The sequence below is a fragment of the Phyllobates terribilis genome, unplaced genomic scaffold, assembly GCF_046119375.1.
Source record: "Phyllobates terribilis strain yellow unplaced genomic scaffold, ASM4611937v1 Scaffold_5__5_contigs__length_657084704, whole genome shotgun sequence".
Lineage (NCBI taxonomy): Eukaryota > Metazoa > Chordata > Amphibia > Anura > Dendrobatidae > Phyllobates > Phyllobates terribilis.
This window is the reverse complement of record NW_027362765.1, coordinates 225967082-225991468: the sequence shown is the minus strand read 5'-3', so window position 1 is coordinate 225991468 and position 24387 is coordinate 225967082. Positions and strand designations below refer to the sequence as shown.

General features: G+C 45.8%; 1 protein-coding gene across 1 annotated transcript in view; it reads right to left on the bottom strand.

The window, feature by feature from the left end:
• Nucleotides 1-22083, bottom strand: part of LOC141272788 (bactericidal permeability-increasing protein-like) — a 78313-nt gene extending 56230 nt beyond the window's left edge. Inside the window, exons 1-2 of the mRNA XM_073683855.1 lie at nucleotides 21849-22083; nucleotides 317-428 (exon numbers count right to left, since the gene is read on the bottom strand). Of these exons, the coding sequence (XP_073539956.1) occupies nucleotides 317-428; nucleotides 21849-21963 (227 nt within the window). The 5' untranslated portion in view covers nucleotides 21964-22083. The remainder of the gene's footprint in view (nucleotides 1-316; nucleotides 429-21848) is intronic.
• Nucleotides 22084-24387: the final 2304 nt, after the last annotated feature.

Sequence of the window (24387 nt, the reverse complement as noted above, 5' to 3'; positions counted from 1 at the left end):
GGAATAAGACATCAGATCACAGATATCAAGGTGTCATTTTATTAATCTTCCTATGACCTACATGCCCATATAGGAGGGTTTATCCTACTGACAGATTCCCTTTAAGGCAAGTTCAGAAAAGGCTTTCTTCCTAGAATAGTTTTTTTTGTAACTTCGGTAGTATGAAAAATCATGATGAAATATAAGCTTTCATACAGTTATTGTACCGTGATAGTGTATGGACGCATACAGGCTATATGGTGGTGGAGTCTAACATATAACATAGTTTTTTACTTCTGTTGGACACTTGTTCATATTTGAACTGAAGTCGATTTACCTGTTAAAACTGTATTTGACTTTTCCCAAATGGGTATGTGTAGAGCCTGAGAAATCTGGAAGATGAATCTTAGCAAGTTCCTGTTGCAGGACACGCATTCCCTCCAGGCGTGCTGTGGAATGAATGTGATGATAGTGTCAATGAGCAAGTGAACAAATATATTCTTATTTTACAACAGAGAAATCTGGCTATGCATTATAACAAAAGTAATAAGACTAATGGGTCTACCTAACTAATCAGAGGGGAACAGGTAGGCCAGTCACCAGGGTTTGCTTCCATCAGCTTCTCCCCTCAGAGTCAGGTGGGCAGAAGTCGGCGGGAACCCCATCCGGTGACTGGTCTCACTGTTACTAGTTCCGGTTTAAACTATGTTTTCTCTGAAACGTAACAAGAGTAGAACATAGTAATGAGCATTTGGGGAGCCTGGTCGTAATCTTCGCTACATATGCTTTGAGCAGTATTAATCATCTTACAGGTTCTCTTTAAAATCTATAATAAAATCATACAATTCTACACATAAAGGCGCCAATACATCAAAGTGTTTACAGCTGAAAACTGATGTAAAAAACTTTGAATAGCGCAAAAGTTTTGCACTACTCTGCGTTGTACAAAAATGTTGTGACTTTTGGCATTTGACACCAGTTTGAAGCTGCGCTACCAAGATGGGGAGGAGCCGAGGCAGGTTGGGGCATAGCTATGGCCGCCCTTCAAAGAGCCGACATTCCTTTCTCCAGAAATGTTATTCCAGTCACTGACTGAAGTAACATTTGTGGCGAGGCACATGAAGGTGCTTGATACTGAGGAGATGCGCCAAATTCATTAAGTGACGTCCACCTCTTAATGGAACTGGCATCTCTTATTCCTGAATGCCTCTCATTGAGACTGGTGTACGTAAATGCCAGTCTTTATTAATCAGGGCCAAAGTGTTTTGGTTTTTTGATGTTTTTGGAGTCCTTTTTGATATGTAATTTTGGAAATTATATACTTTTTATAATATTCCAGTTCATTGGCTTAAAAAATCAAAAATGGCAGGCAAAATATTAAAAAATACATCACCCAAAAAAGCCTTTAGCCTCACATAAAACACATAGAGGGGAGTTTATTAGAGATGAGCGTTGTTCTACTCGAACTGTTCGCCAATCTCAAATTCGAGCTGTTTTGGGCGGTGTTCGAGCCGTTCGGCGAACACGAACGATTTGAGAAAAATTCGGCTGTTCGAGGTTATGTTCGATAACTGTTCGTGCACCAAAATCATAACTGGATTTTTTCTCAGTAATGATGAAAATTAATGTTAATACGCAGTTTGAGTGTACAGCGGGGCGGGGGGAGGGGCAGGGGATGGATCTCTGCAGGAACAATGAAGATCTCCATTTTTTTTTCTCTTTCCCGCATTTACAGTGGGGAGGTGCAATCTGTCAGCCTATCAGCAGCGCACACACGGAGCGAAGTGCTTTTTTTCACACAAGCAAGGGCATGTGTCATTGGCAGTGTATGTCACATGTCCTTGCCCTATAAGACCAAGCCATTTTCCCCGTCGCCACCATTTTCTCACTGCTGCAGCTGCGTGTTAGACGGCACCGCTGTTGCTGTGTGCGCTATACCTTGTTAATTTCAAGCCAATTTTCGCACAAATATACAGATAGCTTGGGAGTAGGGAATAGTTGTGATTGCAGTCCTTTTAAGGACTAGGTTACAGCATTTCCTACGACTTTTATCAGGCAGGTCTGTGCTCTTAAATAGATAGATTGTGGGAGTAAAGACTAATTGTAATTGGAGTCCTTTTCAGTACTAGGTTACATCAGTTCCTATCAGTTTTTGCCAGGCAGGTCTGTGCCAGTGCTGTGCAAGTTTTTTTCACAGCATTTGGCTGAATCTAGCAAAGCTAATCCTTTTTGGCCTATTGCAGAGTGTGTTAGTCAGTGGAGTAGCCTATCTGTGTTGCAACATATACCACCTGTGTATAGAATACCAATTTTTTTACTGCACCTAGTGAAGTAAAATCTTTTGGGCATAGCATCATTCTATTAGTCCATCTATACTGACCTCCATCAGGTTGCAAACTGAATATAATTTTTTTCTGCATCTAGCTCTGAAAAAATATTTGGGCTTCTAGCAGTGTGTGGGACTTGGTCTATTAGTCCATCTATACTGACCTCCATCAGGTTGCAAATTAAAAATAATTTTTTTCTGCATCTAGCTCTGAAAAAATATTGGGCTTCTAGCTGTGTGTGGGACTTGTTCTATTAATCCATCTATACAGACCTCCACCAGGTTGCAAACTGAATATATTTTTTTCTGCATCTACCTCTGAAAAAATATTGGGCTTCTAGCTGTGTGTGGGACTTGTTCTATTAATCCATCTATACAGACCTCCATCAGGTTGCAAACTGAATATATTTTTTTCTGCATCTACCTCTGAAAAAATATTGGGCTTCTAGCTGTGTGTGGGACTTGTTCTATTAATCCATCTATACAGACCTCCATCAGGTTGCAAACTGAATATATTTTTTTCTGCATCTACCTCTGAAAAAATATTGGGCTTCTAGCTGTGTGTGGGACTTGTTCTATTAATCCATCTATACAGACCTCCATCAGGTTGCAAACTGAATATATTTTTTTCTGCATCTACCTCTGAAAAAATATTGGGCTTCTAGCTGTGTGTGGGACTTGTTCTATTAATCCATCTATACAGACCTCCATCAGGTTGCAAACTGAATATATTTTTTTCTGCATCTACCTCTGAAAAAATATTGGGCTTCTAGCTGTGTGTGGGACTTGTTGTATTAGTCCATCTATACTGACCTCCATCAGGTTGCAAACTGAATATATTTTTTTCTGCATCTACCTCTGAAAAAATATTGGGCTTCTAGCTGTGTGTGGGACTTGTTGTATTAGTCCATCTATACTGACCTCCATCAGGTAGCAAACTGAATATATTTTTTTCTGCATCTACCTCTGAAAAAATATTGGGCTTCTAGCTGTGTGTGGGACTTGTTCTATTAATCCATCTATACAGACCTCCATCAGGTTGCAAACTGAATATATTTTTTTCTGCATCTACCTCTGAAAAAATATTGGGCTTCTAGCTGTGTGTGGGACTTGTTCTATTAATCCATCTATACAGACCTCCATCAGGTTGCAAACTGAATATATTTTTTTCTGCATCTACCTCTGAAAAAATATTGGGCTTCTAGCTGTGTGTGGGACTTGTTCTATTAATCCATCTATACAGACCTCCATCAGGTTGCAAACTGAATATATTTTTTTCTGCATCTACCTCTGAAAAAATATTGGGCTTCTAGCTGTGTGTGGGACTTGTTCTATTAATCCATCTATACAGACCTCCATCAGGTTGCAAACTGAATATATTTTTTTCTGCATCTACCTCTGAAAAAATATTGGGCTTCTAGCTGTGTGTGGGACTTGTTCTATTAATGCATCTATACAGACCTCCATCAGGTTGCAAACTGAATATATTTTTTTCTGCATCTACCTCTGAAAAAATATTTGGCCTTCTAGCAGTGTGTGGGACTTTCTCTATTAGTCCATCTATACTGACCTCCATCAGGTTGCAAACTGAATATATTTTTTTCTGCATCTACCTCTGAAAAAATATTGGGCTTCTAGCTGTGTGTGGGACTTGTTGTATTAGTCCATCTATACTGACCAACATCAGGTTGCAAACTGAATATATTTTTTTCTGCATCTACCTCTGAAAAAATATTGGGCTTCTAGCTGTGTGTGGGACTTGTTCTATTAATCCATCTATACAGACCTCCATCAGGTTGCAAATTGAATATAATTTTTTTCTGCATCTAACCCAGCCAATAGTTTTGGCCTAATACCACAGTTTGGCCACTCAGCTCTGCTCGGTTCCCATCCATTGTTTTTTTGTGCAAACAACTCCAGAGTTGTGAATTAGTTAACCACCAAAATGAGTGGAAAAAGGCCTGCTGCTGGTGGAAAGGGGAATAGGCGTGTTGGGAAGGGGAAAAAAGGTTGTGTCCGTGGGGTAGGTGTTAAAGCAACAGTAACATCTGCAGAAGAAAGACCATCTTCCAGCCAAACTAAAATGTCTACTTCTTTTAGCGGACAATGTGATAAGATCCCTTTCTTACGGCCACGCCAATCGCTACAAATTCCAGATGAGGCACAAAAACAGCAGGTGCTTCAACGGATATCAAGTGCTCCTTTAAGTGGGCTCTCCTCCACATCAACTTCAACATCACAAATACTCCAGTCCTCAAAGGTGTCACCCCAATCGCACTTGCTTCCTCACAGCTCCCAAATCTCCAGCTGCCCGTCTGAGTATGAGGTAGAACAGATGGTTGAGTCTGCAGAGCTGTTTACTCATACTATAGCCTGGGAATCAGAGGTCGACTCCAGCGCTTCTGTGAATCCAGACGAGGAAATGATCTGCACTGATGCCCAGAATCTTTATGAGTCGGATCCAGGACCAGACGCAGAAGGTTCTGACCATAATGTAGACCCTCATTCCCAAACTGTAACTCCTGTTGGTGGAGACAATGAGGAAGACGATGATAAGACTCAAATACCTGATTGGAGCGACAACTTTAGTTTTTTGTCAGGGCAGGAACAGGTTGGCTCTGAGGACGACGGGTGTGATAACGCACAGGGTGATGATGATGAGGTTGGAGATCCCACTTAATGTCAACCCACAGTCAGCCAAGAGATGAGGTCAGCAGAGGAGGTGGAGGAAGATGCTAGTGACGACGAGGTCAGGTTGCGCCTTCCTGGACAGAGACGTAGTACTGGAAGCACGTCAACAACTGCATCCTCAAACACAACTCTGCCTCTCACCACAAGTCGTGGTGGCTCTTCAGGTCGCATGGGTGCTAAGCCTTGCATAGCCTGGGCATTTTTTCAGATCGATAAAGATGACCAAACTCGTGTTATCTGTAACATTTGTCAGCAAAAGCTAAGTAGAGGCCAAAAAATACATAGTTTGAGTACTTCATGCATGAACCGGCACATGGACATGAAGCATAAGTTGCAGTGGGAAGCTCAGTGTGCTACAATGCGGCCTAGCCGGCCGGGCCAACCACCGTCTGCCATATCTTGTGCATCCGCGGCCTCTTCATCCTCTGTGACTGGGGGGACAGCAGTCACACCTGTTTTGGGGCGCAGACCTGCCACCTCTTTACCCGCAACAGCCAGCGTGATTGGCAGGTCATCATTTTCTTTGGAGGTGGTAACACCAGCTGGTGTTGAGCGCTGTCCGACATCGATAGCACCACCTTTGGATCAAGGCAACCTAACATGTCCGCCTGCATCTTCCTCACAGACCGGCAGTTTGCCGGGGACACCCTTATCAACCCCGTCTAAGCACAATAGCCAGCCCTCGGTCCCTCAGATGTGGACAAGTAAAAGACCATTTCCTCCTAGCCATGAGAAAGCTAAGAGGTTGAATTTCACCATCTGCAAGCTGTTGGCTACAGAAATGCTGCCTTTCCGCCTGGTGGACACAGAGGATTTTCGAAACCTTATGTCCGTCGCAGTGCCCCAGTACCAGATGCCCAGTCGGCACTACTTCTCAAAGAAAGGTGTGCCTGCGCTCCACCAGCATGTCGCACACAACATCACCGCTTCTTTGAGAAACTCTGTGTGTGACAGGGTGCATTTCACCACAGACACTTGGACGAGTAGGCATGGACAGGGGCGTTACATGTCGCTGACTGGGCACTGGGTAACTATGGTGACAGCAGGACAAGGGGCTGCTGTCCAAGTCTTCCCGTCCCCACGAGTTGTGCGTCAATCCTCTTTATGTCAAAGTTCCTCCACTGCTTCTGCCTCCTCAACCTCCTCTCGGTCTTCCACCTGCACCCAAAGCCTGTCTGGTCATGCCACAAGCTTTCTAACTGCGCAGAAGGGATCCTGCACACCTCCTTACTATGCTGGCAGTAGGGCTCAACGTCATCAGGCGGTTTTTACATTGAAATGTCTGGGAAATGTGAGTCACACAGCTGAGGAGTTGTGGTCAGCTCTGGAGAACCAATTTCATGAATGGTTGTCTCCACTGGACCTGAAACCAGGGAAGGCCGTGTGCGACAATGCTGCAAACCTGGGTGCGGCCCTTCGCCGGGGCAATGTCACACACGTGCCTTGTATGGCTCACATGTTGAACCTGGTTGTCCAGCAATTTTTAGCCCACTATCCCAGACTAGATGGCCTTCTGCAGAGGGCACGGTCGCTGTGTGCTCACTTCCGCCGTTCGCATCCCGCAGCTCAGCGACTTACATCTCTACAGAAGTCGTTGGGCCTGCCACTTCACCGGCTAAAATGCGATGTGCCTACCCGGTGGAATTCAACTCTGCACATGTTGCAGCGACTGTGGCAGCACCGACAAGCCCTGGTGCAATACGTTCTGACGTATAGCCTGGGCCAACGAGATTCAGAGGTGGGGCAAATCACGCTGGAGGAGTGGTCTCAGATCAGGGACCTATGCACCCTTCTGCACAATTTTGAAATGGCGACGAAGATGTTTAGTGCTGACGATGCCATTATCAGCATGACTATTCCGGTGATTTACATGCTGTAGCACATGTTAAACAGAATTCGGAGTCAGGTGGTGGCACAAGAGGAGGTGGAGGAAGTAGAGGAGGAGGAGTTGTATGCGGAAGGGCTAACATCTGCAAGGTCCAGACGGTCGGCAGCACCAAGGCGGCAGGCATGTGAGGGTGGGGGAGATGGTTTTACCAGGGCACATGGTAGCAGCCAAACTAGTGAGGAAGGTGCAGGAGCCCAGGAAGAAGTGGAGGACGAACTGATGGAAGACTCATCAGATGAGGGAGACCTTGATCACATTTCTGTTGTGCGAGGTTGGGGGGAGAGGACAGAGGAAGGAAGCATGATTGTTACCTCGCCACCAACACAACAGGGACTTGGTGCTCCTGGATGCGCAACACACATGAGTGCCTTCTTGCTGCACTACCTGCAACATGACCCTCGAATTGTGAGAATTAGAAATAATCCTGACTACTGGGTTGCCACACTGTTAGATCCCCGGTACAAAAGTAAATTTGCAGAAATTATTCCTGCCATAGAAAGGGATGCACACATGCAGGAGTATCAGCAGAGACTGTTGCAGAATCTTACATGTGCTTTTCCACAAAATACCAGTGGTGCACGTAGTGAATCTCACAGTTCCAACTTGCCAACCGTGGGACCGTCAAGTGTTCAGCACTCAAACCGTAACAGAACCACAGTATCTGCTGGTAACATCAATTTTGCGGAATCATTTCACCACTTTTTTAGCCCATCCTTTGCAAGGCCACAGGAGACAAGAAGTCTGACACATAGTCAACGCCTAGAGACGATGGTACAGGAGTATCTCCAAGTAAACATTGAAGCCACGACTGTGTCACTGGACCCTTGCTCTTTTTGGGCTTCCAATCTGGATAAATGGCCGGAGCTAGCCACTTACGCCTTGGAGATCTTGTCATGCCCCGCAGCCAGCGTTCTGTCTGAACGTGTGTTCAGCGCTGCTGGTGGTGTGCTGACAGATAAGCGCACGCGGCTCTCCACTGATAATGTAGACAGACTCACGTTCATAAAGATGAACAAATCATGGATCCGAAACGACTTTTCTACCCCTGTGTCATCCTGGGGAGAGTAAAAGCTTGATGATTGGTTAAAATCACCCTACCAACCGTTTTAAGCTTTCAAATTACTAATCATGTTTATCTGTATCTTGGCTGGAAAATAATTTGGGCTTTGTAGCAGTGTGCAGCACTGATCCTATTAGGCCATCTATACTAAAGCTTCACCAGATTTAAAATTAATAATAATTTTTAGCTGCATCTAGCCCGGAAAATAATTTTGGGGCTCCGAGATGCGCAAGACACATAAGTGCCTTCTTGCTGCACTACCTGCAGCATGACCCTCATATTGTCAGAATTCGAAGTAATCATGACTACTGGGTTGCCACACTCTTAGATCCCCCAAACTTTTCGATCAACCTTTTCATTTTAATAAAGACCAAAAAAATGGTCATTTTGAAATTATAAGCATTAGCAGGTTGTTAGAAACTGAAATCAAACAGTTTTCAACTCAAAACTTTATTCTAGGTGATGTTACATTTTCACATAGGACCCCTTGTTCGAAAGGAGCTTCTGAACTCTCTCGTCCATGGAATTTGTCAGGTTTTGGATGGTTTCTGCTTCAATTGTTTTGCATGAGGACAGAATACCCTCCCAGAGCTGTTGCTTAGATGTGAACTGCCTCCCGCCATCATAGACACTCCTTTTAATGATGCTCCAAAGGTTCTGAATGGGGTAGAGGTCAGGGGAGCATGGGGGTCACACCATAAGTTTGTCCCCTTTTATGCCCATATCAGCCAGAGATGCAGATGTTTTATGTGCAGCATGAGATGGTGCATTATCATGCAGAAAAATGATCTTGCTGTGAAATACACGGTTCTTCTTCTTGAACCATGGCAGGAAGTGCTGTTTGAGAAAATCCACATATATTATGGAGTTCATCTTTAGCGCCTTCAGGGATCCTAAAGGGGCCGACAATCTCTCTCCCCATGATTCCAGCCCAAAACATTACTCCACCTCCTCCTTGTTGGCGCTGTAGCCGTGTTTGCGTGGGGTGTCCATCAACCAGCCATCCTCCACTCTATCCATCTGGACCATCGAGCGCTGCACGGCACTCATCCGTGAACAAAACAGTTTTGAAATCAGTCTTCATGTAATGTTTGGCCCACTGGAGCCGTTTCTGCTTGTGTGAAGTGGATAGAGGAGGTCGACAGGATGGCGTATGCACAGCTGCAAACCTCTGAAGGACCCTGCATCTTGTTGTTCGGGGGACGTTGGAGGCACAAGCAGCTTCAAAAACTTGTCTGCTGCTATGACAAGGATTTTTGCCGCTGCTCTTTCAACCTGACGTAATTGCCTGTAGGAAAGAGTCCTCAATTTGCCCTTATCAGCACGCACACGTGTGTACTGTGAATCAGCTACATACTTCTTGATTGCCAAGACACTTCATCCTGATCATCGCACAATGTTGATTGTAGTCATGCCTTGACCTAAACACTCCACAATTTGTTGCTTCTCAGCAGCCGACACATCCTTTTTCTTTCCCATTTTGGCAGAAAATGTAGGCTGCTTAATAATGTGAGAGAGCCTTCTTAAGTAGTCTTGCCTTTCATTGGACACACCTGCCAAACTAATTAGCACAGGTGTCTGCAATTGCTTACAGTGATATAAAGAGCCCTGACACACATCACCATCAATGAGTTTAACTGACAAACAAACAAATTCTTCCCTTATCACTCCTAAACACTTTTTGCATAATAATTTGGAACGCAGTGTACATGTGCTTTTCCACAAAACACCAGTGGTTCACGTAGTGAATCTTACAGTTCTAACTTGCCAACCGTGGTCTGTATGGAGTTGTTCAATAAAGGGCCCAAAATTAAGATAATATAGATGGGAGAGGTCTCTATGAATAGGAATTCCTAAGTATTTGATACCCTGTGAGGGCCAGGCAAAGGGAAAGTTGGACTGGATGGAATCCTATATGGATTTGGGGAGGGAGACATCGAGGGCCTCAGACTTCGCTGCATTGATTTTAAAATTTGACCATGTAACAAAGTGATCTATTTCAGCCATAACAGCATGGATGGATATATGTGATTGAGTGATATATACTAGGACATCATCAGCAAATAGAGAGCACTTGTACTCGGTGCCTCCCACCTCAATCCACCTAATATTGGGGTTATGGCGAATTGATGAGAGCAGGTGCTCCGTCACTAGGATGTATAAGAGAGGGGACAGAGGACATCCCTGCCTTGTCCCATTGGTGATTGTGAAAGGTGATGAAAATGTTCTGATGCACCCCCTGGGTCTTGGGACACCCGGAGCCGGACCCTTTTTGGTGGATGCTGGTGGTTGTAGTCTTCGTGGCGGCGACCCGGTTCCGTGGCTCAGGGTGGTCAAACCAGTGGCGGAACTATTTATGTGGTTTTGATGTTTAAATGTCCGACTACGCCACCCGTGGATTGCGGTCAGAGTGAACCGCCGCTGCAGGGCAGACCGCTGAGGCTGGTGTTGTGGGTGCAGCAGAGCGTAGCATAACTCCCCACGGGAGGAGTATAGCCTCAGGGCAGTGTATGCGGAGGATGGGGGTGATGGTGCAGGGCAGCAGCAGTAACGACACGGAGTCAGTGATGCAGTTCAGGGCCTTTACTCACAGTTCTTATTATCCAGACCACGTCTGCAGGTAACGGCTGCCCACGTCGTACTGTGCTCACCAGGTGAGGGGCTCAGACAACTCCCAGATAACTTTGGAGCGCTTCACAGGACCCCCTTTGTGTGTCCTTTGTCTGGCCTTTCTTACCAACCCTTCTGTCCGGCTGCCTCGGGCCTCCTCTTGGTAAACTTGGCGCCAGTTTCCCTGACCCTATGTGGTGCCTTCCTAGCGGGTGTAGCGAGGGGCTGCGCCACATAAAATGTCACAGCCTCCGGTTTCTAGCTGAGGGTCGTTTCCTGCCTCCACTAGTTTCGGGGACCGGTCTCCCCCTTTGGCCTGACCCCTCCACGCAGGTGGATTCGGGCGTGCGGTGGCGACTCGCCCGTCCGCACCCCTGGGATCCCTTCATTCCTCGTTCCTGGAGCCTTCTCCGCTCCTCTTCCTTCCTTCTCCCTCTTCCAGGCCTGGGCCTCTGTTACTAGGCCCGCCTCCGGAGCAGAGCTCATGCAGAGCCCCTGCTCTCTGCCACTTCTGCTCAGACTTCTCTGCACTGAACTAAGATGGTGCCCACCTTTTATACTCCCTTCTCAATGCACCCAGGAACTGCTTCCTCCCTGCTCCTGCACTACAGGGTTCCCCTTCCTCAGTGTTCCCTCCCCCCACTCCAGCCAGGGACAGGGACTGTCGTGCCCATCTCAGAGGCATATTGGTCGCCCTGCCCCACGGCAATGTGGTGTAATGCATGCAGGTGTCGGGTCCTGATCCACACTCCATCCTTACCTGAGAGTGAGATATCACACCTCTGGGTGAGGTGCAATACCTCTGTAGCAACCGAGCCCTCAGGGTGCTACAGTTCCATTTATCTTCAGCCTAGGTGACGTATTGTGATACAGGGCCGTGATTTTGGCTATAAAAGGGTCCCCTAGACCCCTACCCCAAGCTTTTTAAGAGAATCATATATGGCGAGCCAGGAGACTCTATGGAATGCTTTCTCAGCATCCAACGAGAGTATCTAATTACAAATTTTTAACTGCATCTAGCCCAGGAAATACTTTGTGCCTAGTAGCAGTGTCTGCTAGTCAGCGGATTATCCCGGCTGTTAAGCAAGCTACACCACCTGTAGTTTGGACACTTAATTTTTTCAAAGGAAATGCTTCGGGACCACGGGATACTCAGTGAAGAGCATCAGGAGGCACCCCAAGGCATAGGGGCTGGGACTGGCGGTAGGATGCCTTGCGGTGGACAGCCGAGCTCGATCCTTATAAAAGCTTTTTAACTGCAGCAGCTTTAGTGGACGCTACTGGAGCTGGAATTACGCGGCTGCTGGCATGAGACTTGCCCTCCAATAGATCCTTGTAAATGGATTTAAAGTGTATTCATTCAAATTAGAGAGACAATTTAAATTAAAAAGCTTAGAGCTGCCTCCACCACAGGGGGGCTCGCTCGACCCACCAGCGGACAGGCACCAGTTTTGGGAGAGGGGGGCTGGCCGTCAGGGTTCACCGCGGCTCTGGCACAAACCCGGCGACACGGAGGTGGCACGGGCAGGAGCGGACTGGCCGTGTCGGCTTCTCACTTTTTGGATTTTAGAAGGGCATGACATGCCTATATCTGTGTCTCCCCCTCCTTTTACTCCTCCACCTCTTTTATTTTCGCATGACTATATGTACTTGTCACTTTTCCATGTGTTAGTTATGTCTTCTGAGCAGTTTGTCAGCTTTGGACACCTTTGAAGGTGTTTTCTATGTGTTTCTATGTGTTTTTGTTTGCCTGCCATTGGTTTTAACGGTGTTCGAAGGTGTTCGACGAACAGTTCGACGAACAGTTCGGTGAACACACGGGTGTTCGACGAACCGAACCGAACTCGAACACTACGGGGGTGGCTCAACACTAGAGTTTATCATTTCATCTACGCAAGATTTCTATTTTTACAAGGTTGCAAAACATGTAGTAAGGTGTATTTGAGCAAAAATGTTGCGATTTGTTTTCCTCATTTAGCAACTCCCCTGGCACTCTGCAAGTGGAAGGAGCTTAAGGGGACAGGGCCTACCGAAACATGATATATTTGTTCTTTACGTTTGATTGCACCATTTATGATAGTAATGAATGCAATTGATTCTGGTGATAGAAGAGTGCAGCTATGAGAATCTTAAATCCCTGTATCAGTTCATACCAGCATCATAAACAGGAAAAAAAACTCACATTAGCACTTGGGTCTGATGGCTAGAGAATCAGGCTAATTATGCAAATGGCACTCTGATCAAACACTCTCACAGTTTGATCAGAGTGTCAGCATAGTGTGATCCAATTCTCCCGTTAGAGTGAATCAGAGCACACTGTGAGGAGAAGATGGAGGACAACATTTCTCCATCTTCTCCATTTTGTCAGTGCGTGGAAATCGGACTGCACTCAGATGTCATCAGAGTGCAATCCAATGATTTCCACAGACTCATTGACATGTAAGGCCGAGTGCGATCCAAATATCATATCAAACTCGGATATGCTACGAAAAAATCAGACATGTGCGCTGCCCCATAGCATAACATCGGTCCGAGTGTGATCTGATGTTTTGTCGGATCGCACTCGGAGAGAAAATAAGGTGGTGTGCACCTTGACAAAGGGTATGTGCTCCAAGCATGTTTTTCAGGTGGATTCTGGTTGGAAAGCACCACAAAAGTGCCCCAGTAAATGAACATAGTGCCCAGCAATGTCAAAACAACAGTGTTGTGTACATGTTCCGTCTTATGTCACTTTATGACTTCTGAATAATGACGTGGTTAAAAGAAGTGACATGCTTATTCTTCCATTGGGAAGCCATCTGCTCTCTATCTGCCCTTCACTCAGCATAGAGACAAAGCCGCCATTGGTAGAGCAGCCGCAAGAGCGACGGTAAAGCCCCTGGAGAAACCACCTCCGTAAAATAACCGCCATTTTTTTCCTGAAGCAGTTGGATAAACTCAGTGGTAGTTCTGGCATCTAAATGATGGCATGAGCACATACCCTAAACCCATTTTTCCAGCTTCACAGAACCCTTGTCCCCAGCTGCAGTTTGTTTCAAGCTAAATCTCTAGCGCTGTACTCTCCCTTTCGCGCTAAATCACGAGCGCTGTTTTTGTCTGCAGAGCTGACATCATATTGACGTTGTTGCAGCCAATCAGTGAGCTCAGTGACTCTGCTGTCAACTCGGGGAGAGTCAATGAGCTCACTGATTGGTTGACATGCTGTCGACGTGACTTCAGCGCTACAGACAAAATCAGCATGAGCAGCGGAGGAAACTCAGCACTAGACATGGGAAGGGTGAGTAAAGAACAGAGTCTGCGCCATTGCTTCTGGTGTCTGATTTTGTCTGCAGGACTGATATCAAAGCTCTGCAGCCCATAAGTGAGTTCAGTTGATGGCACGAGCTGCTCAGAGCTACTGAGTTCACTGATTGGCTGCAACGCTGTTGACCGGCTGTCAGCGCTGCAAATGTAGCGCCCCGAGGGTTCGGCCGCTACAGGGGTATTGCACCTCTGCCAGAGGTGTGGTATTCCACTCCCGGGTAAGGATGGAGTATGGACCAGGACTCAGTTAGCTGCATGCATCACACACACCCCATTTCCGGGGGACAGCTCAACGGTGCTCCCATTTATACAGTAATGCAGGCACGACAGACCATGTCCCTGGCTGGAGTGGGGAGGGGGGAGGAATACCCAGTGATGTAGGAGCAGAAGGGGACGGTTTCTGAGCATAGGTAGGAGCTCATTGGTTGCTGGTCACCTGAGCTCACACACTAGGGGGAGGTATATAAGGTGGGCACCATCTTAGTTCTGGGTCAGTCAGAGAAGAAGCAGAGTGAAGGAGTAGAGAGCTGACAGGGAGCTGCGGCTCAGCCTGAGCTCAGCTCCACTTGGCAGGCCTAGGGTGAAGGCCGGAGCCAGAGAGGAGAGGGGAACAGGAACAGAAAGGAACAGAAACAGAAAGGAACAGAAAAGGAAGAGAAGTACCCAAAGTGTAGAAGGGCTCAGGAACAAGAAGGCAGAAGGGACCCTAAGGACCAACGTGAAATCGGGTGACGGGTCAGGCAAGAAAAGGGTACCGGATCCCAAATTGGTGGAGGTAAATTATCCCTCAGCCAAGAACCGGAGGTCGTGATCATTACTTGGTGCGACCCCCTGCTAAACCTTGCTAGGAAGGCACCATATAGGATAGCGGGAAACGGGGCCCACATTTACCCGCACAGATCCGTGGCAGCTGGACAAAAGCTTGGTCACTGGTGGGGCACGAGCCAGAGGAAGGATAGAAGGGAGTCCTGTGCCATGCTCCTGAATTGCCTGGGGGTTGACCGAGCCCCTCACCTCGTGGACGCAGCACGGCTCGGGCAGTCATTACCTGTACAGAAGTGACTTGGACTATACGAACTGTGAGTAAAAGACCCTGGACTGCAACACGTTGTCTTTGCATTTCTTGCCGCGTCAGCACTACCGGTTCTGGGACGCCCTGCACTACAATCTCCACCATCTACGCTCACTGCCCTGGGGCTGCACTCTTCCCGTGGGGAGTTACACTACCTCAACTGCACACACCGTCAGCCTCAGTGGACTGCCTTGCAGCGGCGGTTCATAATAGCCGCAATCCACGGGTGGCGTAGTCGGACATTACCTAAAACATATAAAAGACTGCCACTGGTCTGACCACCCTGAGCCACGGGACCGGGCCGCCACTACTACCCCCATCGTTACACTGAAGCCCGGTTCCGAGTGCTCCAAGGCCCAGGGGGCGAGTCACAAACAATAACAGACACTGGGAGCAACAGAGAAGACTTATCCCTGGACCTGGAAAAGGGGAATAATGCACATATTGTTTTTCTTAAAGTGCAGCAGGAGCAGGAAAGAGACTTTTAGAAAATGGAAATCTCTTTAAGGGTATGAGTACATGGCATCATTTTAAGGTGAATGAATTCTGCCTTAAACCCACCTGAAAAAGCACTGAAAAAATGCCCACTGGACAGGCTCTAGTCGGGAGTATGTACTGTATAATGCATACGTTCCTTCCAGTCCAGGCTCAGAAACCAGTGAAAAGGGAATCATAAGTCTGCAGTCACACAGAGTGACTGCAGACTTATTGTTGGACCGGACAACCCCTTTAATTGTCATCAATGTTCGGTTAGCGTGATAGTTTTACTATCCGTGTTTCATTGGTAATTTTCTCGTAGTCAAAAATGTAAAAAAAATTGCAAAGCTTCTCCTATCCATTACAATTTCACAGACGGCACACAGGTGACTATGGTGTGCTTTCCGTCACTTTCACTTACTCAAATATTTGAATATCGGATTTTGTTCTATGCCTTGGATCAAAATCGGACGTCTCTGTGACATTTTGCGTGAAAAAACACAAACATGTGAATAGACCCATAAACTCTAATGGGTACGTGTTCTATCCTTGGAAAAAAGAATCAGCTGTGATCCCCGGCTGTAATGTCTGTATACTCTTTTCCTTCCTCCCCTGCCCAGGAGATGTGGTATGATCAGACCATGTCCCTGTACGGTCAGACACAGCCATTACACAGTGCACAGCAGGGGAACATTTATAAGATTATCTCAGCACAGGAACATTTTATTTAAATACATCAAATTGTGGAACTTATTATTATTCTAAGATCTATTGATTAAAATTAACTTTTGTTAGTGGGAAAACCCCTTTAAGGCTATGTGCCCACGATGCAGAAATGAAGCAGAAAATTTCTGCAGCATTTCTGCATCTCCCTGGCAGAAAAAACGCATGCAGATTGTGCATGCGTTTTTCCTGCAGAATACATGCGGATCCACATGCGGATTCACATGCGTTTCCGCATGCGGACTGACAAGCTCTTTCCAGGCGATAGCATCACTTGGAAAGTGCTTGACAACTAGGTCACACTGTATAAATCCTTGCAAACGGCATGGATTTATACAGTGTGAACCGTAAAAATTAAAACCAATAAAGCTATACTCACCCCCGAGGCCCCGGCGTGGCTGCAGCGCTCGTTCCTTGCTGCCGGCATATCGCGAGACAGAGCGGTGAAGGGCCTGCGGTCACATGACTGTGACGTCACCGAAGGTCCTCAAGCGATGCCGGCATTCAGAGAAAAGCCTTCGGAAAGGTGAGCATAAACTTTATTTGTTATTTTATTCTTTTTTTACAGGTACAATGGTACCCAGGTCTGGATGAGAGTCTCCTCTCCTCCAGAACTGGGTACCATCCGCACATAGAGACGCATAGAAGCCGCTTGGAAAAATGTACAGTCGGGTTTTCTATGCGTCTCAATGCAAGTCAATGGCGGGAGTTCTGCTGCGCTTCCGCAAAATTAAATGACATGCTGCGGATTTTTGTACGCAGCATAAACGCTGCGGAAAAATCCGCAGCATGTGCATAGAACATGCGGAATCCCCTTGGGGACCATGGGGTGCGGGTTACCAAGCGTTTTACAAGCGTTTCCGCTGCGGAAATTCCGCATCAAAAACGCTTGTAATCCGCAACGTGGGCACGCAGCCTAAGTGTGTATTTCTTAAAAAAAAAAGACTGTACTTGATGAGTCACTGAATTATTTTGATTCAGTACCTAAAATACTAAAAGATTCACAGTCCACCAAACTTTTAGCAAGAATATTTCATATCTGACCTGCTGATAACCCCTTTGGTCAGCTATAACCTTCTGTCCTGTCCCAGTTTTCATTGTGAAACACCTCTAGGAGGAAGTTTGCATTTTGCAATAATGAAATTTTTACTTTTTTGCTTATTGCAACAGGTTTGATGACAGGACGTTACAGATGGACACTGGATGGGATTTTCCCATCAGATTACTCAACCAGAGAATATATAATAATTGAAGCTGGGTATAATAACAATAATAATATGTGCAGCTATCGTATACACTGCACCTCCACTATATGAAGACCCATGCTGACTTTTACAACAGTTTTTAATTGCTCTAAATAAAATGGAAATAAAAAAACAGCTTTGCAAACAGTCACAAAGAAAAATACAGTCAATGTAAATAGTGTGCACACCCCTGTTAAAATGACAGGTTTTTGTCATGTAAAAAAATCATTCTTCCACCTTTAATGCCACCCATAATCTGTACAATTCAATTAAAAAAATAAACTGAAATCATTTTGGGTGGAAGAAGAAAAATAAATAACGAAAATAATGTGGTTGCATAAATATGCACCCCCAATGGTGTAACTAGAGTCCAATGGGCCCCGGTGCAAAATTTAGACCTGGGCCCCCATCTGCATGTTCGCCAGATATATGGTCCCTTGTAGCATTCCAGATCCTGTAAAGACAAAAGTGCTCGCCCTTTCATGTAACATTGTCCTCCATCCTGTAATAATGTCCCCGATCCTGGCCTCTTGCTGTAATAATGCCTTCCATCATATCTCTTTATAGTAATAATATCCCATCCTAGTATAATGTCTCCATCCTGGGCCCCTTCGTGGTATAATGTCTCTCTTTCTTGGCATAATCTCCTCCATCCTAGGCCCTTCCCTGGTATAATATCTCCCTTTCCTGGTATAATGTCCTCCATCCTGGGCCCCTTCCTGGTATAATGTCTCCCTTTTCTGGTATAATGTCCTCCATCCTGGGCCCCTTCCTGGTATAATGTCTCCCTTTCATGTTACAATGTCCTCCATCCTGGGCCCCTTCGTAATATAATATCCTCCATCCTGGAACCCTTCCAGTAATATATGTCCCCCATCAAGGGCCCCTTCCAGTAATATATGTCCCCCATCCTGGGCCCCTTCCAGTAATATATGTCCCCCATCCTAGCATACTACCCCGCATCCTAGGCCCCTTCCAGTAGTATATGTCTGCCATAATGGTATAATGTGCCCCATCCTGGGCTTCTCCCAGCAATAATATCTGTGCTGCTCTTTTCCAACAAATACAAAAAAATAAACAAATCTACTCACCTTCCCCCACTCCTACAATGTACGGTGTCCTCTTCCATAGCCAGCGCAGAAGTTCGCAACTGACTCCTGCATGCACGCAACTGGTGGCGCATGACAGCTTTGCCATGCGCAGCCAGTGACTTACATGCCGACGTCAGCAGCCAGCTCTCTCCAACTACAATCATTACGTCTCTGCGCACACCATTAAACTAAAAACGTGTTGAAGTACCTTTTAAATTTATGAAAGCATTTAGTCTTTTTGAGTAGGAGTTTATCAGCATGGTACATCTAGAATTGGCAATCTTTGCCCACTTTTCCTTGCAGTATCACTCCAAATCTGTCTGGTTACGAGGGCATCTCCTGTGCACAGCGCCCTCATCAGGTCAACCCACATATTTTCAATTGGATTCAGGTCTGGACTCTGGCTGGGGCATTCCAAAACATTGATCTTCTTCAGGCGAGGCCATTCTTTTGTTGATTTTGAGGTATAATTAGGGTCATTGCTGTTCTTAAAGGTGATATGATTTTTTTACATGACAAAAATCTAGTACTTTAACAGAGGTGTGTAGACTTTTCAAATGTATGACATCTAACCATTTTATATATACAGCTTTAAAGCTTCAGGTTGAATTTGCAAACTAAGTTAGATTCTTCACTAACCATAATCCCCCGGAATGGAGGTCTATGCTCTTCTGCAATGTGTCCCGCTTTTTTCTTGGAACCAATGGTACCTGGAGATTGATTTAGAGATGTGGGCAACACAAGGCCTTCATGAGGGAGCTTCACACCCATGCTAATCTCAAGATTATGGTGTGGGTTAGTATACTATAGTCTTCAATCCTGCTACACTAACAGTTCAGTGTAAGGCTGCGTGCGCCCACGTAGCGTTTTTCAAGCGTATATGTTGCGGAATTTCCGCAGCGTAAACGCTTGTGAAATGCTAGGTAATCCGCTCCCCATGGTCCCCAAGGGGATTCCGCAAGTTCTATGCACATGCTGCGGAGTTTTCCGCAGCGTTTATGCTGCGTACAAAAATCCGCAGCATGTCCATTAATTTTGCGTTTCCGCAAGTGGAATTGCCTTGTGCAATGCATTAAAAAGCGCAAGGCAATTCCGCATGTGGAAAACGCGCGATAAACGCGCGAAAAACGCGCAATAAACGCGCGCGGAATTCCGCATGCGTTTTTCCGGGAGAGGACTTGCAGAAATGAAGCAGAAATTTTCTGCTTCATTTCTGCCACTTGGGCACATAGCCTTACATTGATTTAGTCATGGATCCAGTGGTACGGTCATTTCTTCAAAGTGTCCAAGGAGCTGTTTTTGAAACAAATATTCCAGGCCGCATGTTGCATGTGCTACGTTGAGCAGCCTGCTTGGCCTAAACATGCTACTATGGTCTGCAGAGTCTCCAGACTTGTCTCGCACCGAGCAGATCTGGGATGTCATTAGTCAGCAATTGCAAAGGAGGGAGCCAGAAGCAGTTCTTTGATGATTTGTGCATCCCAGTGAATTCAGAGTGGCAGAACATTCCTCAAAAAGCCATTAATAACTTCATTGATAGCAGTCAAGCCATGTAAGTGCAGGGAATTCTGCATGTGGTGCTCATACTTGCTATTGAATAAATTGAGAATTTGAAAATTTGTTTCCATTTTTGTATCATTTGCATATCATTGACATGTCTATACATCCTGTGATTTCCATAATTCCACGACTTCTTCTTCTTGATGTTGCAATTCCAATGTAATAAAATGTCATAAAAATGATTTCAGAACTTTTCCCACCTTTAAAGTCACTTATAATCTGTACAATTCAATTTAAAAACAAGCTGAAATCTTTTAAAAAAATAAATAACTAAAATAATGTGGTTGCATAAATACACACACCACTGAACTAATACTTTGTTGAAGCATCTTTTGAATTTATGACAGCATTCAGTCTTTCTGGGTAGGAGTCTGCAAAACAGCAGACTATACCCACACAGGATGTTTTCAGAGTTCACTCATAGAGGCAGTTTTGCAGAGTACACCCACTGAGACTGTTTTGCAGAATACTCCCACACAGGCTGTTTTGCAGAGTACACCCACACAGACTGTTTTGCAGAATACACACACAGAGGCTATTTTGCAGAGTCCCTCCATAGTGGCTGTTTTGCAGAATAAACTCACAGAGGCTGTTTTGCAGAATCCCTCCATAGAGGCTATTTTGCAGAGCACACCCACAGAGGCTGTCTTCAGAGTTCACCCACTTACTCATCCTCATACTGACCAAGTGGTTGGACATCAGTGCATTCAATCTCGTCCACTTGTGAGGCAGGGCTAGGTGGATGGCCCATGGAACCACAGCCAGCGGAATCATCAAAAATCAGAAGTGACTACTGCATGACTTGGGGCTCTGACTGATTGATTTGCAAAGGGGTGCAAACTCTCCACTTTCAGCAGGGGACCGGGTGGAAGACAAAGCGAAGGAACTGGAGGCACGCTCAGCCATCCAATACAAAACCGCCTGTACTTGCTCTGGCCTCACCATTCAACCAGTGGTAGTCAGGCCTATGAAATTACGCAGAACATCCTGTCGCCTGCGTGCACCAGAGGAATGTGTTTCATTTGGGTTCATAGCAGGCACAGATCGACCATGTCTTCTACCTGCAGCAGCTACACCACCACCACCAGCAGCTCCACGGCCACATCCCCAATTTGATGCTCTCCTCATTCTTAAAATGATTTTTGTTGGTATGATTTTTTTACATGATAAAAACCTTTCAATTTAACATGGGTGTGTAGACTTTTTAATTCCATCATAAACACACTTACAGTATATAGTCATATCAAGCATCGTCTTATTATTATGCTTTACATCTGATATATGGTAGTTATTACTTATAATAATGACTTGTAATATAATATAAAACAAACATTATCACAAAGTACTCCAGAAAAATACAATCAATTTAGTATTAGAATACATAGATCATTTAATATTAGGTCCTATTTACTACGGCTTGCAGCCGCCAAACTTTACACTTTATCACAACTTATCTCATTATGATCGCTGAGTTGAAGCCATATATCTTGTACTTATATGTGGCTTTGTCGTGTGATTTTATGGGAAAGCCACATGCATATATTCCAATACTCAAATTAGATATGTAAATACCAATTTTGGGACAAATTTGAGAAATTTTTAGGACGAGCTGTTCTTATAGGGGTATTCTATGATTAGAGAAAATTGTGTATTGTTTTTTCCAAGGAGTGACGACACAGATGTATCAGTAGCTCGGTTTTATCCTGTACAATCTACTTCCAATATAACTGAAGAATTGTTTCTATTCATCAAAACTTGTACACAAATTAATATAAACCACAATTCCCTGTTTAATCTGAGACTTGAACTGATTGTACAACATACCATAATCCAGCCCATTCTGTGTGAGTCTCACCACGAATCCTGGGTTCCCCGCACCTGCTGCAGGTAGACATGCAGCCAGAGAAAGGAGTAGAAGTGTTAAATACGAAGATGCCATCTTTTCACTGAAAAGTTTTCCAGGTTAGGTGCTCTCCCTCTGTCTGTAAGTCTATACTTCTTGTATTTATATAAAACTCACATGGAAACTCAAACAAGGAAGTAAAAAAGAGAAGAATGAGGAAATGTAAGACTGTATTGGAAACACACTCCTGAGTGACGCGAAGCCCATAGCTGTCCTCTCTCTCATATTTTTCAATGATGATAGATAGATACACTCAATGTTGATATTGCAGCATTGAGAAGGAAAAATCATGGAATTATGTAAATCACAGGATCAATAGACATGTTAATGATATGCTAATGATAAGAAAGGGAAAGTTTTCAAAACATCTCGAATTATTTAGTATCGAGTATGAGCCCAGAAATGCATGCACTTGCACCCATTGGCATGCTATCAATGAGGTTATTAATGGCTATCTGAGGAATGTTCTGCCACGGGGTCATCATCAATACCGATATTTAAGAGAGATAAGAAGGTGGATCCAGGCAACTACTGTCCAGTAAGTCTGAAATCAGTGATGTGCAAAGTTTTTGAGGGCATCTTAAGAGATGACCTGCAGAGTTATATTGCAGAGAATAATATAATAAATGATATTAAGCATGGATTCATGAAGAATAAGTCGTGTCTAACCAACATGTTGGGTTTCTATGGAGGTAAGTGTAAATCTGGATGTTGGTAATGCAGCTGATGTGATTTGCATGAACTTTGCAAAGGCATTTGATACTGTACCACATAGCAGCCTTATACTGAAGCTACAGAAGCTTGACTGGGGTAAACTATATGCAGATGGGTAAGGAATTGGCTAAATGATAGGAAACAAAGAGTCGTCATAAATGGTACTGTGGCACCCCAGGGGTCCGGTTGCCACAGTGGCATTACCTCCCTCACAGGTGGTGATGCCATGCCTTGAAGCAAGGAGGGGTCCCCTGATCAGGTTTACCAGCAAACAACACTTTCCTGGCTACTACCAGCTAGTACCTGTGCCCCGGTCTTCTTAACAACCGCAAGTAAAGATAAGAGGAAACCGCCATTAAGTTGTGGACTGGTCATTATCTGCGCCATCACCTGCACTACATCGCACCAGCAACATCTACCTCATAGCATCACTATATCCTGCCCTGGGGCTAAGCTCTGCCTGTGGAGAGCTGAACCAACTCTGCTGCATCACCACCAGCTCCAGAGGATCTGCACCGCAGCGGCAGCCCCATATAGCCGCATACCACAGGTGGCGTCACGAACATTATCTCTATAAAAACTTCATTCCCCTTTTACTTTTACCCGTTTATTGACCGCCATGGGTCACGGACTGGGTCACTTTCACTGTGACATCCCCCAGCATCGACCGGCCCGGATACCGAGTACCCCACGGCTCAAAGGGCGCGTCAACTTGGCGTCACGAACAGGATTCACAAAGCCGGGTATAACCGGATCCTGTGTGCCATAGACTTTGCTGAACTGTGTCATCATGTCATTTGCCGTCAGCTGAGGGGAAGCAGGAGGCCCTGATCCGGAACCGCCGGGTAAGCGATCCCTCTCGGCGGCAGAGCAGCATACTGGTACGTCAGCAGAAACCCAGGACCTGGCTGAGGTTCACTAGGGGGGAGGAAGATGCCCAACCTGGGAGAGGATTCAGCCGCGGGCGCAGCCGCCGCCACTGTAATGCCGCTATTAATGCCATATATACCAGGGGCGGCGTGGTTGCCTCAGTACTCAGGGGAGTCGCACACCCTGAGCGACTTTGGGGAGAGACTCCTCAGTTTGTTCCAAGTGTACCTGTGGCGCCCCTGAGGGTTCGACCACCACAGGAATGCTGCACTTCTTTAATGGAGTGTGGTGTTCCTCCTCTGAGGTAAGCCTGGTGTGATGGTGGTGTTCCAGCCTTTTGCATCCAACACCACATTTCCACCAGAGGGAGCTAGTATGCACTAGGTGCGGCTCCCCTGGTTACAGGGAGACTGGGGAACACAAAGTGGTAGGAACCAGTTAGTGGGTGTGGGTGGAGGAACAGTTAGTTAGTGACACTTCTAATTTCATATTTAATAGAATGCCATCTTTGATCTTGGTCTTCTGGTGGTTCCTGTCAGCCTAGTGGAGAGTCCAGTCCTTCAGACCTGTGTGGTCTCTGGCAGTCTTTCTGTCAAGTGGTCGTACTGTGCTGTCAAAATACTGTGTGTAAAGTGACTTCCCTCCGGGAGCGCAGATCCTGTGTGGGCCTGCACCGGTATATGACACAGCCCTCGTACCCCGATCTATGGGACGAGAGGAAGGTTGCAGACAAGGAATGTCTCAACCCGGCCAAGGACCAGGATCAAGAAGGCCCGGGAGCTTTAGAGTGTGGCTCCCTAGCAAATGGGTCCCAGGGAGGATGCAGACGGAGCGGAGCACGCCAACTGTCCTCACCTACCTGATCTATTCAGAGGG